Raw genomic sequence first — 17,532 nt, 5'->3', positions numbered from 1 at the left:
ACAGGTTGTCATGCTCATCTAAGGGTTTAGGGGGGCTGTTTGGGGTAGGTGACTGTAGCACCTCAAATACCACATTCATTATTATAGCAACCCCAAGCCTCTGGTTCTAGGTGCCCTGAACATATACTTTAGTGTTTTTGTGTTTAAAAAATGCTATGCAAAATAACAGACAAATTATTATCTATAATACAGTTCAATTTTGCAATTAAGGAAGTGCACTGAAAGGTAAACAAGGCAAAATGAGTTATTGCTGGAGCGAAACATTACAGCAATGATTAATCAGACTTTCATGTCTACTTTAACAGAAAATCGGATAGACAATATACTGGTCTAAAATTCAATTTATATCAGTTTATAGTTGTTGCAATCTTAAGATGGACAGCAAAGACACAAAATGACTTGCTCATAAACTCTATATGGTAACTATCATATATCATACAGTGTTAAAAAATATGTTTTAGAACAAACTCCAGCAACCTGGTAAAATTATTATTCAGAGATAAATGTTAAAATAAGGAGCAAGGATCAGTAGTTGACAACATAAGAATGGGAAATTCTCAACACATCCATATAGTCCAAGGAAAGATAGTGTCTTATACGCATGTCCAGTTCTCTATGTACAACAAGCAGATGGGTAAAGGAAAGAGAAAGAGGGGTTTAAGAAAATGAATCTAGGAATAATTTATAGAACATATGGTCCCCACCTTCACAATTCATATTTAGCTTTGTGGTCAAACTTTTGCAACCCATTTTTTTGGTGAAGAAATTCCAATGAATCTTGCTTTGTTTTGCTGTGGGTTTTAATAGCCTAATTCAGATAGTTCTCCCTCTTACCATAACGCCACTCCCCATAAGGCCCCCAAGATACAGAACTTCTGGTGTGAGCTTGGTCTCTGGATCTTGCACTGCATCCACTTTCCATCCAGGAAAAAGCAGAAGAATGTTACAGATGATGGAGATGAAGCAAAATGGGTACAGAGATATCCCAATAAATTTGGAGCACTTTCCAGTACACATGGTGAGACAGAGAGATAGAAGTAATGGCAGAGATAGACAACTAGGTAAAGTGAAAACAATATATGGTTAGTGAAAAAAGAAGGGTAGAAACAGTATATGGAGAAGAAAAAAGAGTGCAAGTGTGTTTGGAAGAAACAATGTAGATAATGGTGGGGAAAAAAGATGTGTATGATTCAAAGAAAAGAAAAGGGTATATCCTGTCAAAGAGATATCATTCCGCAGAGCAGCAGAGAGAGAGAGTGACAGACCAACAAGGTTCAGCAAAGAAAATAATCACAGCACGACTGCTGGCAATGTTGTCAGGTATGGGCGAGATAGCTGGAGTTTTTTTTCCCCACAGAAACCTCTCCCTTCATGCAGATAATCAAGTCATAGACATGATGGAGAGTGAAGTTTGGACCCTGCATGTAAGTTAAATTCTTTAGCAATGAAAGGGCTCATAAACACACAAGCAATAAAATCACACAACATGTTTTACTGGACACATATTATCTCTCCTCAGAAACTGTTAGTTACCTGGTTGTTAGTCAGTTTGGCAATAAAAGCTTAAAGGGACATGTAAGTCAATAAAGCTCTCCAATTTACCTCTATTATCAAATTTACCTCTTGCTGTTAGTATCCTTTACTTAAACTGATCTTGAGCACTTTATGGAAGTGGTGATTGCAACAAAGTTTTTAATAATGTTATACATATAGAACGAGTAAAAGCGTTTGCTTGAGCGCAATCAAACTTAACGCACGTTCGGTTAGAACGACTTCAGAGCTCTGGTTAACTGTTATGCGAGGCCAAAAGGTTGGACAAAAAACATCAAAAATACCTTTAAAAATACAGTTACAGTTATAAGTGCTTAAAGATATGAGGTCTCAGGTGTTAGAAAAAAAAGGCTGCATGGGGCTTTAACATAGAGATACATACTTATACATGCCTTAACATGTATTTGTATGTGTATATATATAGTGTGTATATATATATATATATATATATATATATATATATATATATATATGTGTGTGTGTGTATATTTATATTTATGTGTTTTATTGTATATTTATTGTACATATTTCCCATTCCAATATTCTTCACTTACAGGAAAATAAACATACTGTATATATATATATATATATTTATACATATATATATATATATATATATATATATATATATATATATATATATATATATATATTTATATATATTCTATTATTATTATTACTATTATCAGGTATTTGTAGAGCGCCAACAGATTCCGCAGCGCTGATATGGATTATTTACAATATTTTACAGTGATTTTTATACATTTTAAAAATATTTTATATGTAATATTTCAATAACCAGCCTTAAGATTACCTGACCGTGTTAAAATCTAAATTGTGAAACCCGTTGCACAAAACGCTTATTATACATTCCTATGTTCTTTACATAGAAAATAATGTACTTTTTATTATCAAATATATATTTCTATATACGTGTATATGTGATACTGTCCGTGTAAAACATATCTATAACTATTGTAATATATATATAGGTATAGGTATATACAGATATATATAGAAATATGTATTTAAGAATAAAAAGGACATATTCTGCTATGTGAAGAATATTGTAATGTGAAATATTAATATTTCATGTCGAATATAAGTGGTTGGGTTAGCGTGCGAGTATGGGTGTTAGTATTTTTTTATATTTTTTCGCTCTATTGAAGTTTATATGAAGTTAAGAAGTTAACGTGGTTGCGATAATTCTTTGCACGCGTCGGGTTTGCGCTTGTGCAAAAACGTTTTACTTTCAACTTGTAATACGAGTGCAACCTGACGTGTGTAAAAAAACCCGAGCGGAAACGCTAAATAGCTATCCATAAATAATCTAGCCCTAACTGAAACAGAAGAAGGTGTATATGAGGAATACAAGTGGGTAAAGAACAGCAAAACTCTGCTAACAAGGTGAGGTTGCTGAAGACTGTGGTAAGTTCTCCAACCTACCTGCTGAGTTCCTTAAGAAACTGAATGAAATTGTATCTAGAAGAATTGATGCTGTTTGGAAGGCAAAGGGTAGTCAGACCAAATATTGATTTTGAAATAGGGGGTCTTGAAAAAGAGTTCTTTTTCTATTTCAAGAGGGATATATATATATATATTACTCACACACAACTGTGAGCCCTTCCCAGTCCAGTGCTTTGTCACAAAACTTTATTAAAAACTTTATTTTAATAATAAACCTTTATTTTGTATTTAATATGTGTAAATACGAGTTAAATACTATTATGTTTAGATATCATACAGGTAGCCATCAGTTTATTGCCAGGGTTCAGTTCCAGGAACAGTTGTGGAAAAAACAATCTGTGTACAATGAAACCAGTTATATTATGTAAGTCAATGGGAATTAAATGAGTTAAGTTCTAATGTCTAAAATTGACATTAGTAATATATTATATTATAGCAATATATATTGAGCCAGATTACAAGTGGAGCAGTATTTAAAGGGACATGAAACCCAAACATTTCCTTTCATGATTCAGATAGAGAATACAATTTTAAACAACTTTCCAATTTACTTCTATTATTTAATTTGCTTCCTTCTCTTGTTATCCTTTGCTGAAAGGCTTATCTAGGCAAGCTCATGAGCAGCAGAGAACCTAGGTTCTAGTTGTTGATTGGTGACTGCTTATATATACCTATTGTGATTGGGTCACCCATGTTTTCAGTCAGAAACCAGTAGTGCATTGCTGCTCCTTCAACAAATGATACCAAGATAATGAAACAAATTAGATAATAGAAGTAAATTAGAAAGTTGTTTAAAATTGTATTTTCTATCTGAACCATGAAAGAAAAAATTTGGGTTTCATGTCCCTTTAACTTTCCAGCTAGCATGCTAACTCTGTAAGAAGTAAGGTTTTTGTGTGCGTCGGAGAGCACTCTTATTACAAGTTGAAAGTAAAAAGTTTTCGCTCACGCGCTAACCCCAGTGATTGCTTTAATGTATTCCCCATAGAAGTCAATGGAGTAAAAAAGTGTAAAAAAAACTAATACCCTACCCGTTGGTGAACCCTTTCACATATTCTGAAGTGTGCTGACCTGACATGAAAAAAAAAAATATTTCACATTCCAATGTTCTTCACATAGCAGAATATGCTCTATTTATTCATAAATACATATTTCTACATACACCTGATGTACCATATTTTGGTACCATATATATTTTTGAGGGCAAATATTATCTCCAAATATGTGGCACAGCTATTGGTGCAAAGTTTGCATCATCCTATGCTAATTTCTGTCATGAGATGCAGGACATATGCAGGACACAGCAATGATGGTACAACTCTATTTTATTACAGAGCATAGCAATACACATCCAGACAGGTTGATTGTACTAAACTAACTGCGACACAGACACCGGACCTAAGCCCCGCCCACATGCTAGTGACATCACATCCTGCTATCATCACATCTTCCCCTTTTTCAAAGACAAAGCATACATTCGCATATATTAAATAACAAGGTACACCAACAGGGTATACAACAACATTTTGTTTTAGAACATTATAAAAACAGATAGATTAGAAAACATGAACAAATAAATTACATCCTGACTTGGACATCGGGGTAGACTACCCTAGTCCACAGTGACCATGGGATTATTCTGCCCATACTTCCGGTCACTGTTCTAGCTAAAGTCAGTCCCTGTATCGGGCCGGAAGCCTCACCACTCTTCCGCTTGATGTAACTTTGCATGAACTGTCCTCTGATACAGAAGATGGTGAACAAGAGTCTGCTGGAGGCAAAGATATATCCCCGCTATGATCTTGCTGAGGGGAAGGCACCTCTCTTAGAACAGGGGATCCCACCGGCGGTGGTACTGAGGTATCCGGTTCCAGACTCTCAGGTACAGGCTGAAGATGTCTTCGGTTACGGCGTGTAACCGTCCCTCCCTCTGTAAGGACTGTATAAGACCTTGGTTCTGGAGAGCGGCCCACTACCGTAGCAGGCGTCTTCCATTTCTTCTCATCATCCAGTTTAATTCTGACACTTTGGCCCGCTTTCAGTTCCTGTAAAGGCCTGACAGAATGTCTCCTGTCGTAGAAGAAACGATAACCCTTTTTGGCCTCTTCATCCCTCCTAAGGACTTCGTCCCGAGGAACAGGGCCAGGCGGCTTGAAGACACCCACTGAGGGTAAAGTGGTGCGAATCTGGCGTCCTAGCATCAGCTGTGCCGGGCTAAACCCGGTGGCTTGAATGGGCGTCGCCCTGTATGACAAGAGGGCTAGGTACGGTTCAGATTGCTTTAGAATGAATTTTGTTGTTTGAACTGCCCTTTCAGCCATTCCGTTGGCCTGCGGATAATGTGGACTTGACGTGGAATGTACAAAATCATATTCCCTGCTGAAAGCACTGAACTCTGTAGAAGCGAACTGCATGCCATTATCACTCACCAGCTCCATTGGAATGCCCCAGCGGGCGAACAAGCTCTTCAGGCGAATGATAACGGCCTGACTTGTGATATCATTCAGGGGTGCTATTTCCAAATACCTGGAATAGTAGTCGATAACAACAAGAAACTTTTTCCCGTGCAGTTCGCACAAATCAGCAGCTATTTTCTGCCACGGCCCCGCAGGCAGCGGAGTAGACATTAAGGGCTCCCTTCTCTGAGTAGGCCGGCGTTCCCGGCAAAAGGCACATTTAGACACGTGATTTGCAATGTCGGAGCTGATCCCAGGCCACCACACAGCTGTAGCTGCTCTTTCTCTGCACTTTGTAATGCCTAAGTGGCCATCGTGAATCCTGTTTAACATCTCCTTCCTCATGCTGACAGGAATTACAATACGGTCTTGGAACAGCACCAACCCCTCCAGCTCCGTGAGCTGCGACCTCTCTGGCTGGTAAGCATTTAAAGACATCCAGGCTGCCCGGCTCTCGGGCCAGCCATCTCTTATGTACCTTATAACTTCTCGCAGATCTGTGTCCAAATATGTCTCTTTCTTTATCTCTTCCAGTTTCCTTGAAGAAATGGACTTAGAGGCCAGAACTGAATCAACATACACTTTTACATCCGACTCTGTGGAGGATTCTTCAGCAGCAGCCAGCGGGAGCCTGGACAGTGTTTCTGCCACAACCAGCTGCTTCCCCGGCACATGCACTGCCTGAACATTGAACCTGAGTAGTCTCATTAAAAGTCTCTGGCATCTCAAGGGTGTTTTGTCGATGTCATAAGAATTGATAAGAGGGACTAGCGGTTTGTGGTCAGTTTCCAGACTAAATTTCTCCAAACCCACTAGATAACGCTGAAAGCGCTCACAGGCCCAAACTGCAGCCAGGCACTCTTTCTCAATTTGAGCGTATTTCGACTCCGCAGCCGTCAGTGTGCGGGAACAGTAGGCGATGGGCTGTAGTTTGTTGTCATTCAGCTGCAGGAGTGCAGCCCCCAACCCATAACTGCTTGCATCAGCACTAACCACCGTCTTTTTTGAAGGGTCGTAGAACCTCAGCACTGGGGCAGACCCCAGTAGGGACTTAGCATGCAGGAACGCTTTTTCTTGTGAGGGTCCCCAGACCCAGGCAACATCTTTCTTAAGCAACTCCGTGATAGGGTGCAAAACTGTAGATAAATCTGGAAGAAACTTGCCCACCTAATTTACTAGGCCCAATATCTGTCTCAGCTCATGTACATCAGAAGGGCTTTTCATCTGTTCGATAGCCCGAATTTTCTCGGGGTCCGGCTTGATGCCATCCCCGTTGATGATATGCCCAAAGTAGCATAATTCAGTTTTCCTAAAATGACATTTTTCTTTATTCAGCTTCAGCCCAGACTCTTTGATAGCCTGCAGCACACAACTCAAACGCTGATCATGCTCCTCCACTGTAGACCCATACACTAGAATGTCGTCCATGACGACTGCTGTGCCCACGTGGCCACTCAGGAGAGAACTCATTTCCCTCTGAAAGATCTCAGGAGCGGAGGATATCCCAAAGGGAAGTCTGCAGAAACAGAACCGACCTACCGGAGTGATAAAGGTAGTCAGTTTGCGGCACTTTGGATCCAGGGGGATCTGCCAAAAGCCGCTAGAAGCGTCTAATGTGGAAAAGAACTTCGCCCCAGCCAACTTCGGGGCTATATCTTCCAGTGTCGGCAGCACAAATCTCTCCCTCTTCACTGCCTCATTCAACCTTTTCAGGTCCACACAGATGCGCACCTTTCCGTTTTTCTTTGCAACTGGAACAATGGGGGCACACCAATCAGTTGCTTCAACAACCTCTTCAATAACCCCCATAGACTTCATGCGCATGAGCTCTTTCTCCACTTGAGGCATGAGCGGGAACGGAATTCTACGAGGAGTAGAAATACTGTACGGGACTGCGTCACTTTTAAGTGCTATACGGACAGGTTTGCAGCTCAGTAGGCCCAACTCGCCAAACATATCTTCAGAGATCTCATTCACTCTGGCCACGAGGCCCAAGTCACAGGCTGCTTTTCTGCTCAATAAACTGTTAACACACTGACCTCGGATCACATGCACCCACATGGTGAACTTCCTTTGTTTGTACTCACAGCTGGCAAGAAATTTCCCCACACAATCAATGCGGCCACCAGGACTATGAACATTTGTAGTAACCTTCGCCAGCTGGGGCTGTCGAGGCAGTCTCATAAATTCAGCAAAAGACATTACAGTGATATCAGCTCCTGTGTCAATCTTAAAATCAACATTGGCTCCCATTACAGTAAAGGTAACTTTCCAATCTTCCTCTGAGCTTGTCCGTTCCACAACAGACCCCACAAAAGACACTTCCTGACCCTCCTGGTCACTGTCCACCTGCATCTCCTTAATGTATTCAGTTTTACACACCACTTCAAAATGGCCTATTCTGTTACATTTTCTGCATCTTTTATCTCTGGCCGGGCATATAGCACTCTGATCATGAGCCCGGTAGCACCGTGTGCATCGGCCATGTTGCGCCCATCCACTTCTAGGCCTTTCCAGTACTTTAGATCTACCGCTCACACTGTGCCTTTCACTAGTAATTTTCCTAGACTGTTGCACTTCATCCACAATACTCTCAGACCTCAGATCAGCACTTTGCTTTTTCACCAGTTCACTCTGGCGGGCCATCCTAATAGCCCCGTCTAATGTTAAATCAGGCTCTAACTGCAGCTTCAGGGAGACTTCAGCATCTGCAATTCCAATAACTATTCTGTCTCTGATTTGCTCTTCTTTAGCAACACCAAACTCACAGAATTCAGCTAATTCATACAGGCTGCGCACAAATGACTCCACAGATTCTCCCACACGCTGATTACGTTTGTGAAAACAAGCTCTCTCATGAATCACATTTCTTTTGGGCACAAAGTGGGCACTGAGTTTATCCATAACTATATCAAAGTTAACTTCTTCCCCTTCTTGGAAAGTAAAAGCATTGAACACTGGCTCTACATCTTTCCCCATAGAGTATAAAAGAGAATTAACTTGTACTTCACCACTCTCCTTGTTCAGTTTGGATGCAATCCTGAAGCGCTGAAACCGCTGACGCCATGTGGGCCAAGCTGCAGGCTGAGAAAAGTCAAAAGGCTCAGGTGGGGTAAACTTTGACATCGTCATCATCAGAAACAGAAGCGTAGTCCAGAACTTCTGACACCATGTCATGAGATGCAGGACATATGCAGGACACAGCAATGATGGTACAACTCTATTTTATTACAGAGCATAGCAATACACATCCAGACAGGTTGATTGTACTAAACTAACTGCGACACAGACACCGGACCTAAGCCCCGCCCACATGCTAGTGACATCACATCCTGCTATCATCACAATTTCTATATGGGATTCTGGAAGTTCTGCCACGTCTTTGGGGATACCAATCCATTCAGAAAGAATATAATTTATTATGCAAGATACATAGATGATTTGTTGTTAATGAATTTATAAACAACAATAATTTAAATCTTACTTTCACATTGGCACAAAGCCACACACAAATCATGTTTTTGTATATCTCCCTTACACCAAATTTGTTTTCATACCACATTGAAGTTTAATTTTTTTTTTAAAAAAGCACAGCAGGAAACACAATTTTACACTCCACTTCGTGTCATCCAAAACACACTAAACAATCAATACCTTATATATAATTTTTACGGACCAAATGTAATTGTTCATCAGAAAATAAATATCAACAACATGTAAAAAAAAACATATCAATGATTAGAAGCACGTGGATATGATACTAAATCTACTAAAAGAAACAAACTTTGATCAAATACAAAGAGATGACCTATTGAGACCAAAAACTCAAACTGGACAAAGAAATAGCAGAAAGCCTACTTTTGTCACAACATATAGCCAAGACTATTCAAAAACATGTAACATCATACATAGTTGTCTTCCAATACTCAAAGGAGACATAAAATTAAAGAGCATTATATCGAATGGATGTAACTTTTAGACACAAAAAGCCAGAACTCTAAGGAACATTCTATCTCCTTCAATGCTACCACAAAATAAATTTAAAGGGACATGAAACCCCAAAAAATTATTTCATGATTTATGAGTATACAATTTTTATTATATCGTTTATTTTATTACCAGCAATGAGTACAAGTTCCATGAAAACAAAGGATCACAATATTATAATTCATAGACAAAAAAATCCAGGGAAAAAGAACCATTAACAGTCAAAACCAAAAATTGCATATTACCCGTCATATACCTAATCGGCTGAACCTAAATCATCTGTCTATCCTCTCTTTACTCATTGTTGGAGTGTTTTATTTATATTTTAAAAAAAAAAAGAAAAAAGAAAAAAAAGAAAAGAAGAAGAAGAGAAAGAAAAAAAAAATAAAATAAAAAAAAATAATAATTTTTCTTTCCCTTTTTTTTTCCAAGGGGGAAAGGAACGATGAGGAAATAAAGTGAAAGATGGGGAGTGAGGGAAAATCCCGGTTCTCACAAAGTACCTCTAAATCACCAGATACCCAATAATATTATCTCCGAATTCTTAAAAGGGGAAATCAGATAATCGATTTCTCCCTCAGGGAAAATCTTAATGAATGGCGCCCATTTATCAAAAAATTTATTTATATCAAGTTCATTATCTATATTGGTATTTTTCTGTTCTAAGACGCATTGTTTCTTTAAATGATCCCTGATTTCAGCAATAGTTGATACCGACCTCAATTTCCATTTCTTGCATACCAGATACCTGGTAGCTAGGATAGATAGGTTAACTAACTTCTCATTAGGCTGTTGCCCATCTTCAGGTTTTAGACAAAATATGATCTGGAACAGTGAAAGAACTGTTTGCTCAATTTTGAGTTTATTCTTGAGCCAATATTCCAACTTGCTCCATAAATTTCTCAGTCTAGGGCACTGCCAAAACATATGAATTAAATCCGCGGCTAAAAAAGAACATTTAGGGCATTTGATAAATTCATGATTTCGGACTCTGAGGCCTTTTTCCGGGATGAAGTATGCCCTATGTAAAAGTTTCAGGTGAGCATCTCGCCAGTTAGAAGAGAATGTTGTTTTTATTACTTTGTTCACTGAGAGTTGAATGATTTCAGAATCAATATTGCTTTGTGGAATTAAACTATTCCAGGTCAGGGCCAACTTTTCCAACATAGGGGTGGCCCTGTTAAGGCTCAGTGTATAATAGCACGGAGCAATGGACATGGAAGAATTCTTAGTTATTGTTAACCAGGTTTCTAAGCTACCCAAAGTCCAGTTCCACCCAAAGTTATGAGTGAGATCTGCAATATAATGTCTTAACTGTAAGTATGCGTAAAAATCTTTGTTTGGCAAATTGAATTCAATCCGCAGCTCCTCAAAAGATTTAACACATTTTCTTTCCTGGTTAATTAAGTGAATAACTCTATCCAACCCATTGTTGTGCCATCTATTAAAAACAACTGAGTCCAGTCCTGGTTGAAAATTCGGATTTCTGATTAAGGGGAGGTATTTTGATACCATAAGGCATATTGAAAGAGATTTCGATAATTTAAACCATGCTTTAAGCGGGTTCAAAATGAATTTAATTTCCTTTATACCTGTTGGGAGATCTCTGAGTTCCATGTGTGCCAGTGCTATTAGAGAGTACGGTTCACAGACATTAAGTTCAAGATCATTGTTTAGAACATAGTTCTTAGTAGAAAACCAATCTGCTAATATGCGGGCTAAAAAGCAGAGATTATAATATCTTAAATTTGGCAAAGCCAATCCCCCCAATTCTCTTGGCGCTGTTAATTTAGAAAGAGCTATCTTAGATTTTTTTCCCCTGCCATGTAAATTGCCCAATTGATGAATTCATTGACCGTATATCTTTCTCAAATAAGATCATTGGGACATTTTGTAAAATGTATAGCAACTTGGGGAGGAGTACCATTTTAAATAGGGCTGTTCTGCCAGATATTGAAAGTGGTAAATTTTGCCAAACCCTAAGCCTTTCTTTAATATATCCTAACATTGGGGTTATATTCGCCTTATAGAGATCTTTTAAATTAATTGGTATTTTAATTCCTAAGTATTTCATTGAGTCCGAAACCACTCTGAAAAGTAAATCTGTCTTGCTAGTCGTATTTTTCCTAAGCCAAATTAGTTCGGATTTTGTAGCACAAAATGGTCAGTAATCTGCAAGAGCTTTGGGATGTTTTGTGCTGTATTAGATAAATATATAAGTAAGTCATCCGCATATAATCTGACTTTCATTACATGGTTTCTGATTTTTATACCCTCCAATGAGCTCCTGATCCTAATTGCTAAAGGTTCTATGGCTAAGTCAAAAAGAAGGGGAGAGAGAGGACAGCCCTGCCGAGTACCCCTTTTCAATGCAATTGGGGGGGAGATGTCATTATTAACAATCAAACTTGTGGAAGAGTGATTATATAAATTCTCCACAAATTTAGGGAAATTACCTTCAATCCCAAACCTTGCTAAAAAGGATTAAGTGTTTATGGATTACTAAATCAAAAGCTTTTTCTGCGTCAATTGACAGAATGGCCAAATCCGGGGGGTCTCCCCCCCCCCCCCGCCCCCTGTACAGACTTTTCCTGAATATATTCCATAGTGACAAGTAACTCCCAAATCTTTGCTGACGAATTGCGATTATTAAGAAATCCAGCTTGGTCCGGATGGATTACTATAGATAAAATGGACTGAAGCCTTGTTGCTAAGATGGAGGAAAGGATTTTATAATCTGAGTTTAACAATGCAATTGGTCTGTAGGACTCTTTGCATGTAGGATCCTTCCCCTCTTTTAAGATCAGAGTGGTGAGTGAAGGCGCGAAAGAAGGCATAGGCTGTTTGTGGTGAATAAATATATCATTATATAAATTAGCTAAATGAGAGACAATCTCTGATCATAAGATTTTATAGAGTTCATTGGGCAATCCATCCGGTCCAGCTGCCTTGTTTAGGGAAAGTTTAGTGATTATTTTTTCAATCTCTTCCCTTGTAATAGGAGCATTAAATCTAGCAACCTCCTCAGGGGTAACCATAGGAAAGATGATTTTACTATAAAATTCAGTCGCTTTGTCTATGTCGAACTCCGAATTAGTATAAAGTTGTTGATAGTATTGATGAAACGTACATGTAATTTCTTCAGACTTAGCTAAGTATTTCCCATTATGTTGGATTTTGTCAATATTGGATTTTTTATTCTCGTTCTTAATTAATTTAGTTAACATTTTACCAGATTTATTACCAAATTTGTGCATTTAAGCTTGCAGTCTAAGCTCACTAAATGTTTCCTGAGTTAGATAAAAGGAATCTCTCGCGGCTTTAGCTCGAATGTATCTAGCCCAATTTAGAGGAGTTCTTTCCAGTAAATAGAGATTATAGGAGTTAATCAACGAATTATAGACTTCCTTTTCCCTTGCTTTTCTTCTCCTATTTTGAGTAACGGAGTATGCGATGATTTCCCCTCTGAGGACTGCTTTAGCAGTTTCCCAGAAGATATCTGAACGATCCACGTAGTTAATATTAAATTGAGCATATTCCGTGAATTTATTCCTGAGCCACTGTTTGAACTTCAAGTCAGTGAAAAGATAACAAGTAAAAAAGAATCGCAAGGTCTTGGATCTAGATTGAGCCAGATTAAATTCAAGAGATACCGGCCCGTGGTCCGATAAAAAAATTGGCATTATCTCAGATTTGATCATTGTGGAGTTCAAATGATCACTAATTAAAAACAAGTCAATCCTCGACAGGGTTTTGTGAGCCTTAGATAGGCAAGTGAAATCCTGAGTGTCAGGATTCTGGTATCTCCAGATGTCTCGTAAAGAAAGGACCTGTTTGATATTCTTAATTATTTTAAAATCAAGATTGTCCTTCTTCTGTTTCAGGAGCTTAGAGTCTTTTCTAAGTCTGTCTATAGGACATTGAGGGGACATATTGAAGCCCCCCCCCCAAAATTAGGTGGCCTTCCGTGCAAGATAGGAGTCTAACTTGTAGTGAGTCCCAAAATTCAGGATCAGTTTTATTCGGGCCATAAACATTACAGATTGTGTATTTTTCCTGACCTATTTTCACTTTAACTAAGACATACCTCCCCCCGGGGTCAGCCTCAGAGTGTAGAATCTCCACTTGGATTCTTTTACCTATGAGTAATGCAACTCCCCTTTTCTTCCCTACACTCGGAGCCGCATAAACTTCTTTTACCCAGGTTGATTTTAATTTTAATGACTCCTCCAAATTTAAGTGAGTTTCCTGTATTAAACCAATGTCTGTCTGAGCTTTCCGCAGGTGTGATAAAATTGCCTTGCGTTTAATGGGGGAAGAGATTCCCCTTACATTCCAGGATACAATTTTAAAGTTATTAGATTTATACGTCATATAACTCTAAATATGAGAGCGGGATAGGTAAAATTGGGGAAAATAAGTGGGAGGAGAGAACCGGGCGGGAAAAAAGGAAGGAGAGAGAGGAAGAGAGGAGGAGAAAAAGAAGAAAAAAAAAAAAAAGAAAAGAAAAAAGAAGAGGGAGGAAGAAAAAAGAGAAAAAATAGGGGGAGAGGGTGGGGATTCCAATTCCCCATTTTTATATCTGTCATCGCCATAGTACTGCTTTCAGAAAATGCTACGTTATGGGCTGTGTTTATGCGTCTAGGGTTTTAAAAAGATTTTCAGCTACTTGGACATCTTCAATAATATGTGTTGTCCCCTTTATTACCACTTTCAATTTTGAGGAATATATCAAGGCCGCCCTATATCCTTGTTGTATGAATTTGGAGCAAATCGGAGCCAGCTCCCTTCTCTTTAAGGCTGTGTCTGCCGAAAAGTCCTGAAAGATCATAATTCTATTATCCTCTATCATAATTGGTTGGTTCTTGCGAAAATATTGCAGTAAAAGATCTTTATCTTTATAATTAAGAAATCTTACGATTATAGGTCGAGGTCTACTGGTATTATTACTGTCTAAGCGTGGAGCACCTATTCTGTGGACTCTTTCGACTATAATTGATGGATGGGTAGAAGGGATTTTTAGAGCTTTAGTGAGAGTGTCAATTATAAAGGTATCAAGATTTTCAAATTTCTTACTTTCAGGAAGGCCAATTATTCTTAGATTATTCCGTCTAGAACAGTTTTCAAGGTCCTCTACCCTATCCAACATTTTTTGTAGTCTTTTAGTTGAGGTCTCAATTTTGGTACTATGTGTAGTAGCTTGATCTTCCAGGTCCGAGACCCTCTGTTCTACTTCTTGCAGTCTGCTCGAGAACTGCCTCACCTCATGAGTTAAAGAGGAGATGTCCTGCTTAATTTCAGTTTTAAGTAATTCAAATTTAGGAGCAAGTGCCTCCGAAATATTGGTCACTAGTGTCTGCATATTAAGATTTTCTGGTAATGCTGTCACATTAATGGGATTTATTTGTTCAGCAAGTGGGTCCAGTGTATTTTTAAGTTTCCTATCTCTATGCCTTCCTGTCATATTTGGGGAAGGGATTTTAGGGGAGTTAGAAAGGAATTTATCCATGTACCGCGTGAGTAAATTTAAATGCTGCACAAGTTGGAGAGGGGAAAAAAAAAAAAAAAAAAGAGGGAAGGGGAAGTGGAATGTGAGTGATAATTTAGTTGTGAAGGAAGGTGAGGTTGTGCCGGTGGAGGGAAAGTGACGGAGTAAAGGGGGTGTCTAGGGGCTCGAAGAGCCCGGAAGTGCAAGGAGCTCAAGGCCCGTTAGAATTATAAATTGTGCTGAGTAAGTCAATTAGTTAGGCTATAGGTTATGTGAGACAAAAGGAAAAAAAAAATAGTGAAAATGGCAAAAATTTATTGCAGCAACATGGGGTTGTTCCTCTCCAAATCCCCTGGGTCCAGGCCGCGCTTCTACCAGTATTTAGATTACTATATTATTAATCCTCTATTAGAATTAGCTAGTAGTCCTAGTTTTTACCAGGGCAGGTAGTTATTCTTTCGAGAGAGAAAAGTAACCAATTTTTAAATACCTATCCTTCAGAGTCTCAGATGTGTACTATACACTTATAGTATGCCTAGTGATATTTCTTTAGAGGTTTCAGCCTTTTAGGGTAAGTGCTTCAAAGGATACGCCTTTCTCTGGTGTGTAAGAAGGAAAAGTCAGTATAAAATGGAATCTACTTCTTTTCTTTTTATGGGATATTAATTTTAAAACCTAATAAACCTACATAGTAATGTATCCCATTATTCTATTTTTAAAGGTGATAACAGAATAATTAAATTTTTTAGTTATAGCAGACTATGGCCTAGATTTAGAGTTCGGCGGTAGCCGTGAAAACCAGCGTTAGAGGCTCCTAATGCTGGTTTTAGGCTACCGCCGGTATTTGGAGTCAGTGATTAAAGGGTCTAACGCTCACTTTTCAGCCGCGACTTTTCCATACCGCAGATCCCCTTACGTCAATTGCGTATCCTATCTTTTCAATGGGATCTTTCTAACGCCGGTATTTAGAGTCGTTTCTGAAGTGAGCGTTAGAGCTCTAACGACAAAACTCCAGCCGCAGGAAAATAGCAGGAGTTAAGAGCTTTCTGGGCTAACGCCGGTTTATAAAGCTCTTAACTACTGTACCCTAAAGTACACTAACACCCATAAACTACCTATGTACCCCTAAACCGAGGTCCCCCCACATCGCCGCCACTCTATTAAATTTTTTTAACCCCTAATCTTCCGACCGCCACCTACGTTATACTTATGTACCCCTAATCTGCTGCCCCTAACCCCGCCGACCCCTGTATTACATTTATTAACCCCTAACCTGCCCCCCACAACATCGCCACCAGCTACTTACAATAATTAACCCCTAATCTGCCGACCGCAAAGCGCCGCCACCTACGTTATCCTTATTTACCCCTAATCTGCTGCCCCTAACACCGCCGACCCCTATATTATATTTATTAACCCCTAATCTGCCCCCCTCAACGTCGCCGACACATGCCTACACTTATTAACCCCTAATCTGCCGAGCGGACCTGAGCGCTACTATAATAAAGTTATTAACCCCTAATCCGCCTCACTAACCCTATCATAAATAGTATTAACCCCTAATCTGCCCTCCCTAACATCGCCGACACCTAACTTCAATTATTAACCCCTAATCTGACGACCGGAGCTCACCGCTACTATAATAAATGGATTAACCCCTAAAGCTAAGTCTAACCCTAACACTAACACCCCCCTAACTTAAATATAATTTACATCTAACGAAATTAATTAACTCTTATTAAATAAATTATTCCTATTTAAAGCTAAATACTTACCTGTAAAATAAATCATAATATAGCTACAATATAAATTATAATTACATTGTAGCTATTTTAGGATTAATATTTATTTTACAGGCAACTTTGTATTTATTTTAACCAGGTACAATAGCTATTAAATAGTTAAGAACTATTTAATAGTTACCTAGTTAAAATAATAACAAAATTACCTGTAAAATAAATCCTAACCTAAGTTACAAATAAACCTAACACTAGACTATCATTAAATTAATTAAATAAAATACCTACAATTACCTACAATTAACCTAACACTACACTATCAATAAATAAATTAAATACAATTGCTACAAATAACTACAATTACATAAACTAACTAAAGTACAAAAAATAAAAAAGAACTAAGTTACAAAAAATAAAAAAATATTTACCAACATAAGAAAAATATTACAACAATTTTAAACTAATTACACCTACTCTAAGCCCCCTAATAAAATAACAAAGACCCCCAAAATAAAAAATTCCCTACCCTATTCTAAATTAATAAATGTAAAAGCTCTTTTACCTTACCAGCCCTGAACAGGGCCCTTTGCGGGGTATGCCCCAAGAAAATCAGCTCTTTTGCCTGTAAAAAAAAACATACAATACCCCCCTCCAACATTACAACCCACCACCCACATACCCCTAATCTAACCCAAACCCCCCTTAAATAAACCTAACACTAAGCCCCTGAAGATCTTCCTACCTTGTCTTCACCATCCAGGTATCACCGATCCGTCCTGGCATCCGGTGCTGAAGAGGTCCAGAAGAGGCTCCAAAGTCTTCCTCCTATCCGGCAAGAAGAGGA

At 38.6% G+C, this 17,532-nt stretch overlaps 1 protein-coding gene across 1 annotated transcript in view; it reads right to left on the bottom strand.

Annotated features, from left to right (window-relative positions):
- Positions 1 to 1,256, bottom strand: part of LOC128664664 (transmembrane 4 L6 family member 5-like) — a 33,942-nt gene extending 32,686 nt beyond the window's left edge. Inside the window, exon 1 of the mRNA XM_053719474.1 lies at positions 835 to 1,256. Coding sequence (XP_053575449.1) covers positions 835 to 1,017 — 183 coding nt within the window. The 5' untranslated portion in view covers positions 1,018 to 1,256. The remainder of the gene's footprint in view (positions 1 to 834) is intronic.
- Positions 1,257 to 17,532: the final 16,276 nt, after the last annotated feature.

The sequence above is a fragment of the Bombina bombina genome, chromosome 6, assembly GCF_027579735.1.
Source record: "Bombina bombina isolate aBomBom1 chromosome 6, aBomBom1.pri, whole genome shotgun sequence".
Classification (NCBI taxonomy): domain Eukaryota; kingdom Metazoa; phylum Chordata; class Amphibia; order Anura; family Bombinatoridae; genus Bombina; species Bombina bombina.
The sequence above is the reverse complement of the archived record's forward strand: the minus strand, read 5'-3'. Positions and strand labels throughout refer to the sequence as shown.